An 8,179-nucleotide genomic window follows, 5' to 3' on the forward strand; every position below is an offset into this window, starting at 1 on the left:
AGATGACGGACATTATTCTATAACCACTTTTCATATAGTATAATTATCCTTTCATTCTTTGAGCAGTTTACAAAACTCTGCTGTACAAGACCACTATATGTTTATATATAGTATAAACACTCGGTCACATGGCAACGAATGATGCCTGATTTGTAACAGCTGATAGATGACGGACATTATTCTATAACCACTTTTCATATAGTATAATTATCCTTTCATTCTTTGAGCAGTTTACAAAACTCTGCTGTACGAGACCACTATATGTTTATATATAGTATAAACACTCGGTCACATGGCAACGAATGATGCCTGATTTGTAACAGCTGATAGATGACGGACATTATTCTATAACCACTTTTCATATAGTATAATTATCCTTTCATTCTTTGAGCAGTTTACAAATTAAGCCAGGGATTCTCAACCTTTTGTACTCGTGTCCCAATGTAAAGTTTTTTGGTACTTGCAGCCACTAAAGAAAACAAAAGTGCAAACTTGCCCCTGATTGGTTCTCTGTTTAAAAAGTGTGGTTAAAGAAATAAAATAAAATAATAATAGTAGAGGACTAATTTGTAATTTTTTGTTTTTTTTTTCTAAAATTACTATTTTTTCTAACTTATGATAGCATCATTCAAACATTTGCATCTCCACGGGTGAGCTTGCCCCACCGGTTGAGAACTTACGAATTAAATTATGAGTGCTGATAAAACTTTTATCTAGCCCAAAATATTTCACTTCTTCGTGGATCTTTCAAATATTTTGATATATATATATATTTTTGGTGTAGGAATCTACACATTAAAAACAACTATTTTTAAAGTTATGTATTTCTACATTCTGTATGTTTAAGCTGCTCATTGCCATTCCTTTAACACTGGAGCTCAGTATATTGTTGTAGGTTCTCTGTCATAATTGTTTATGTATGTAGTACAGCCCAGAGTATAGCTGTTGTGAGCAGTTTTTTTGGATATAGTGATATCGATACATGTTGGTTACTTAGAAGGAGAAGGCCTAGGAACTGTTGGTTTTGTTCTACATTATATAAGAGTATCACTGAATAATAGATTCTCAAACAGTCATATCCTTGAATGACATAGTGTTAATGATGACTCCACAATTAATTAGACAGTTCTTAAACTTGGGTCCTGCTCAGATAACTCAAATCACTGCTCTTTATTGGGCCTGAACAACCAACCTTAATAATTCCAACACAAAAAACCATAATTACGTGAAACACTGAATATGATACAGTTGAAACACTAAGCCTGAAAATATCCAGCTCTGAAAACTGTGTGTTACTTACAGTTGTACTGCCATTTAGGGCCTGAACAACCAACCCTAATAATTCTAACACAAAAAACCATAATTACGTGAAACACTGAACATAATACAGTTGAAACACTAAGCCTGAAAATATCCAGTTCTGAAAACTGTGTGTTACTTACAGTTGTACTGCCATTCAGAAAATTTTATGATATTCAAATAGTCTTCTTTGTTCAGGATACTAAACATGGGTTATTCAATCACCCGTTGGGAGCCTAGCCTGTCTCGTTACACCATGTTGTTTCACTCCAAAGCTGTCCCCGATCCAAATAGGTTTGTGAATCTTTTCTTGATCATATATATATATATATATAATATTAAGGAATCTCTCCTGTAATAAGTAGCTCAACACATATTAACTTTCTACCAAAGAATCGACGCTAATAAATATTTTTGGAGAAAACTTAAATGAGAGACCAGCCATACGTGTAGAAACGCTGTTATTATACGAAAATTAACTTTTTGTTATCCAGAACAAACTTAATTTACTAACAAGGAATTGTGGGTAACATTAGATACAATTTATACTGACCATTAATACGATATAAACGTGCGATGTTGAATATTTCAAACTGCTAAGAATTCAGATTTTCACATCGATTCTTCAGAAATCTAAGCTAAAGTCTTATAATTCTGATATTTAAACTAAAATTACAAACATTGTAACTTCAGGGTATCGGATATTTCTCATTTGGCTTTATTCGTGACAGGAAATCAATATAAAACTCAATTATTTTTTAATATGACTGTATTTGTTTGGGTAAGAAATGATAAATCATTTAAAACATTGTGTATTTTTATTAGTATTTATTGATGGGGTTCTGCAGGCTCAATCAAAAAATTGTAATCCTTTACAAACTTAAATATATTTTGAGACTTATGTATCACTTTTGTTCTCTTGTTCTAAACTGCAATACTTCCCGTAGTGGGATGTTTTTTAGTTAACAGTTTTTATTTCTTATTCCCAATAGGATACACTTTCTGAGATCTGGCTATCAACGATATAGCACTGATGGACTAAACAGTTTGAAGTACAAGGTTGTGGAGAGGCAACATAAATCGTTGTATACTTGGCTGCTTGTAGATGTCAAACCCGAATAATAAAAACTAGTTGGACAACTATACCAGTTTCAGATTTTTATATAAAATTTCAATCATTCATATTTCACTAGAATGTCAAGTAATTTTAAATCTGTATGTTCATTCCTATGTGATTATTTTTCCCTTCTAAGAAATAGGTTCTTAAAGCTGGATATAAATCTCAAGTTCGTTTGCTTTGTATAATCTTATCATATGTCATGAAATGGGCTAATCTAGTTATAGAAATCTTGTGATATTTCTTAATTATAAACTTTGAAGATGGTGGGTATTGTTTTGTAATGAAACGACTGAATTAATAGTAACAAAACATAAATTTATGTTCAAAATTATGTATTAAAACTTAATGATGGGAGAAATGTGCCATAGATCTGAGTGTTTTTACTGAACTGTGTGAAGTCTGAGAATAGTCGATTTTAGTATAAATAAATCATAATGAATTACAAATAGTCGATAAAATAATATTCATCATCTAGATTGACGTGGAAGTTTCTTTTTACAGTTAACATATATTTATAATGTAAGCCTCATTTAACTGTGCAATTTACCTGTGTCTTCTCCAGGTAAAAATGGTACAATTTTAGGTATTTTTAACACTTGTCATGAAGGTATTACAGTACAAGGGACTGGGAAGGAAAAATACTGTAGAAAAATAAGTCAAACTTGGAGTAGATATATGTTTAATGAAACGAAATAAAAGTTTTATTCTTGGAATTGATTCTTGTCTGTACTTACTGTATTATAACACAAACTTTAAATGCTTGTCAGCTTCTGTTGAAAATCTGATGTCCTGTAGCTTATTAAGAAAGAAGGAGAAAATGGACCTTTTCTGGATGAAAAAAGAAATATGTTAACACCAGACTTTTTGTCAGACAGGGTATTAGTGCAGTAACACATGGCTCTAACCTGTGCAGTGGTCCTTTAAAACAGTTTATACTTGGTAAATTGAACAAGTTGCATACTACAGTGGTCCTTTAAAACAGTTTATACTTGCGAGTCAAGCTTCTGCATTGTCTCTCCTCCGAAGTACGGATGTAATCCAGGTGGATAGTTTTGTAGTGGTCCTTTAAAACAGTTTATACTTGGTAGATTGAACAAGTTACATACTATAGTGGTCCTTTAAAACAGTTTATACTTGGTAGATTGAACAAGTTACATACTGGTAGTATGTAACTTGTTCAATCTACCAAGTATAAACTGTTTTAAAGGACCACTGTAGTATGCAACTTGTTCAATTTACCAAGTATAAACTGTTTTAAAGGACCACTGTAGTATGTAACTTGTTCAATATACCAAGTATAAACTGTTTTAAAGGACCACTATAGTATGTAACTTGTTCAATCTACCAAGTATAAACTGTTTTATAAGCTGTAGTATTAGAAAGACCATTTAAATGGCCACTTTATATATTCTATTTTCATCTTCAAAGGGAGGGGTAGTTATCCAATATCAATCTTTTTTAAGTGTAAAAACTGCAAAAGGTAAAATGAGGCTGACCATACTAATTTCCTTAAACAGTGTGAACAATATCCAAGTGTTTATGTAGCTTACCTGTCGTTTTCTTGCACAATGTTAGGCCTTTGTGAAGAAAGAAACTCCTGTACAGGTGACATTGAGAAGAAATTACATGTTCTTTCTAAGGGTGTTTGTTTTTCTTCATTTCGTGACTTTGAAAATCTCTGGTTTTGTATTACTTTGAGCGATAGCATGACTTTAGACGTAATTTAAATATTGTTACAGTATGGATTTCCAGAATAAAAGATTTTTGTGTACTATATCTATTTTTTTTTCTACATGAGACTTTTTGGGGGGATAATCTCCATGCCCCACCCCCTGGTAACGCCACTGTTAATGAGGCTATAAAATGTTAGAGGTGCCGTGGAAATTGTAGACTATGTATACAGGTGTCTTAAGCAAAAAAAGTTTGATAAGTTGATTTCAACAAATAATTTATTTCACTCAGTGGAAGTTAAAAACACAAGATCCTGCAAGTCAAAAGAAAAGCAAGCTAAAAGAATATTTAAAAGTTATGTCTGTGATACTTTATTACAAATTGTGAGCATTTGAAAACCCTTATGAAAATTATCTATTAATATTGTGAACAAAAATTTTTGCTGGAACAAACGTGGCTTTAAATAGAAAAACAAACAAAACCAAGTTTGGAATGAAATGCACCTCAAATTCAAGATCTATGCCCACTGAGATTTTAATCCTAGGTCACGGCTGTCGCTGACCCTTATTCAATTCACCAACAGGAAAAATTACGTTCTATTTCTTGAGACCATGTGCTATCTTCCTGCAAGAAAGTTGGTTAAGTGCTAATTAGCAAATCCACATATTATGCCCTTTCAAAACAGGGAAAGTTGAGCGGATCTGTGCATTAAAACTAAAAATTCTGAAACTGAAGCCATAATCTTTAAACAAACTACATCTTACTTAAAGGTGTAGTAGGCACATAGGACAGTCCTGTACTAGAATTATCTCTGTTCCAGTTGCAAGGTAGCTTCCAAACACAAGGTCAAGGAGGACACAATACAACTATTTCATGAAGCAGCAGATAAGTTCCTTGAACAGCAGAGCTACAAAAAGTAGCATCTCAGACTGAATTTTGCACAGGGTTTCATCCAGGTATCTATGATCAAAAATTAAACTTTAGAAATAATTAATTTTGTAGACAAGGAATACATACTATAGGATAATAAGATGTGTAATATTTGCATGACACAAAGCAAACAAACAGTCTCAGTCTAACGTGCATAATTCTCTAGGTTTTTAAATATCTGTGCTAGATAAAAGTTTGAATACGAGTAAAATAATTAACCACTATGTAGGTCGTACAATAAGGTCAGCTACCACTATATAGGTCGTACAATAAGGTCAAATATGACTTCATCACCCACAGCACTTGATCACCCCATAAGTAACAAACAGGAAGGAATCCTCAATAGCCACGGCGCTTGAAATTCTATCAAGCAGGATTAGAGTAAATTAATCTATGAGACGTTTTTTCCTTTGTATTAGCTATATTTTTGTGCGATAGTAATACCAAGTGTGGGGCGCGCCTATACCCGAATAAGGATCTCTACCAGCCTACATTTAAACTGAAATTATTTTAGGCAAGATTAGAGTAAATTAATCTATGAGGCCTTGGGCGTGGTCGAATACATCAATCGAAAGGGTTTGACCTCCTGTGTCCGAAACTGTAATTATATGTCAAATCGGTCAAGACATAACTGAGTTATGAGCTAAAAGTTTGTACTTGGAAAACAAACTGAGGGACGTTCTATGACTCCTTATGCAGCGGCTAAAAACATAATAACCTCTACGTATTCCTAAAACTTCACATGATCACTGTTACTAAAGAACACATTTATAAAAATCTAAGAAATTCTACGGCAACACCCTCCTTAGAAGAGCCTCTGACCTTGTACGACTATGTATATTATTTTCAAGTATAAACTGATTTACCAACATGCTAATAACTGCAGATTTGCTCAGAAAATAAGAAGAGTAATTCTGAATCAAACAGCTGAGCCTTTCTAGAGTGTGTGAAATAATGGTAAAAATTAAAACAATCATTATTTATTCACTTATGAACGGAAGCACATTATGCTAATGTAATAGTGAATTGACGAAAACAATTTATAAGCATAATGAAGTTGTTTTATTTGTTTGGACACTACATGTTTAAACAGAAACACATGAAGAGAACAGACCAATGTTCTGTCGAAACATGTAGTGTGTTCCCAACAGAGATATATTTAGGCATTAGCACACGGGACTCGTGCTCCGATTTTATTTAACAATGCCCCGAATCCATTTGATGCTCTTTAAAAATCAGAATAGAAAACCATGATCGATATCATACTGAAACGGCGAAACTTCCAGCGAGTTCGGCCCCGAATCTTTTAGGCACCTAGAAACGCCTCTGGTTCCCCAAAATATAACTAGTTCAATATGCTTATAAGTAGTTGTATGTCATTGTACTGTTAATCATTATTAACAGACAAATAGAGTAAAACACAGTGTATGTACTTGTGCACATAGAAAGAAAGTGGCTTGTACTAGCTTGTACGGAGTTCCACAACTTTTTTTTCTCCGTATTGGGATTCATCACTGTCGTACTAAACCAAGCAATATCACCTGAATTGAACAAGTAATCTCGGTTTCTTTGTCCAGTCTACATCGTGACCATTGTTCTCTCATAGTACTAGTAAGCTGTTACATTTAGACAACGTCAACTCGTCCAGCAAAATATTGTTACCTCTCCGTTTGTTAATTAACTTTCCGTAACTTCGTTCCGACGAAACTTTAGCGACACAACTGGTTTATTCTTTCTGAATATAACTTTACGATACACTCAACTTCAACAGTTGCGCTATAACAAACTATAATTCACGTATCACGAGCTAGACTTCAACAATACGTCTCTCTCTGACTGCAGTTCAATTACTCATTACCTACACACACATTATTGTCCCGTCACGTTGTCACCCTCTTTTATATACCAGCCTACACTATATCTAGTAAATGCTAGAGCATTCGCCAAGGTACAGGATAGTTCTAGAAACGTGGCGTGACACTAATCATGTGACATCGCTGACGCAACAATATATTACAGTGCTACTTCTTTCAACCTGGATGCTATATGTTACTGCAGTATCATTTCGGGCATAATAAACATTATCTACTATAGAGAACAAATCAAAGCAACTAAAATAAGGTATTCTCAACGACTTTCTGAATCACGTATTTATACCAAAACTGCATACAAATTAAATAAACAAAAGGAAATTTCTATAACGCTAAAGCAGATAAAAAATATTGGATATATCTACATATCACAACTAGATCAAGAAAAAAGTTACTGCATCCGAAAATTGGTTATTTTCATGTTACCTTTGCTGCACCTGCGAAAAATCTGAAATTTTGGTGGATAAGAAATTTCACCGTTTTTCAAAACTTTTTATTAGATATTGCTGAGTCAGCGAGGGTTTTTAAACGTGGAGTTATTTCAGAACATTGAGTTTCAAACCTATATGAAGAGTGTCATAAAGTCTTTGTGAAATACTAATTTTTTGTAAAATAATTTACTGGCTAATAAATAACTTCTTTTTTCTTCGTCTTCCATAGATAGCAATCGTGTCACGTACTTGTATATACTGAGTTACAAGAATTCATTTACTTAATGTGGTAGCCATTATAATTATTACTTTTGATATTTTACTCAAAAAATCTTTACTTTACTTTGTTGTTTAGCATTCATAGGTTCAATATGGGTCTCATCTTTCAAAATGTTATTTCTTTATTTTTATTGGAAAATAGTTTTGGTCAAAGAGCCACGTGTCCAAGTTATAATTGGTCAAGTTCTCAAAATACACGTTGAGTTGAATACCACTTAGAAGTTTTCAATGTAGAGTAAGATAAGGCAACTTGGTGTATGTTCTGGGTTTATGTTTCACTTTTTAATTGATACTAGAAATTATACACGGTAGTTTTAGTAATATATATATATAGATAGGGATCGTCACCCAAAATCTAAAAACTTCAACAAATATCTAAACCTCTTGAATTATATGTGATCCTCTTGACTTGAATTTTTACCTTTGTTTTAACTGACAAAAAGAAACGCCTCTTCTGAAGCAGTAACTAGCCTGTGACAGTGAGTACACGTTAATAATATAGCAAATATTTATGAAATGCGATATTTTTTAAAACTATTTACATACTAATAATTCCTATGTTTTAAAGAAAAGTTAGC

At 33.0% G+C, this 8,179-nt stretch overlaps 2 protein-coding genes across 6 annotated transcripts in view; both read left to right on the top strand.

Annotated features, from left to right (window-relative positions):
• Positions 1 to 3,132, top strand: part of LOC106473222 (beta-1,4-N-acetylgalactosaminyltransferase bre-4-like) — a 14,212-nt gene extending 11,080 nt beyond the window's left edge. For all 4 annotated transcript variants that reach the window (XM_013933908.2, XM_013933906.2, XM_022401701.1 and 1 more), the window contains exons 6-7: positions 1,498 to 1,593; positions 2,292 to 3,132. In XM_013933908.2, coding sequence (XP_013789362.1) covers positions 1,498 to 1,593; positions 2,292 to 2,421 — 226 coding nt within the window. In that variant the 3' untranslated portion in view covers positions 2,422 to 3,132. The remainder of the gene's footprint in view (positions 1 to 1,497; positions 1,594 to 2,291) is intronic.
• A 4,476-nt stretch (positions 3,133 to 7,608) lies between these two features.
• LOC106473221 (calumenin-like) overlaps positions 7,609 to 8,179 on the top strand; it is a 13,414-nt gene continuing 12,843 nt past the window's right edge. Inside the window, exon 1 of one of the 2 annotated variants that reach the window (XM_022401702.1) lies at positions 7,609 to 8,080. The gene's annotated coding sequence lies outside the window, so the exon portion shown is untranslated. The remainder of the gene's footprint in view (positions 8,081 to 8,179) is intronic. The other variant, XM_013933904.2, reaches the window with a different exon arrangement.

Source organism: Limulus polyphemus, unplaced genomic scaffold, assembly GCF_000517525.1.
Source record: "Limulus polyphemus unplaced genomic scaffold, Limulus_polyphemus-2.1.2 Scaffold5985, whole genome shotgun sequence".
Taxonomy (NCBI): Eukaryota; Metazoa; Arthropoda; class Merostomata; order Xiphosura; family Limulidae; genus Limulus; species Limulus polyphemus.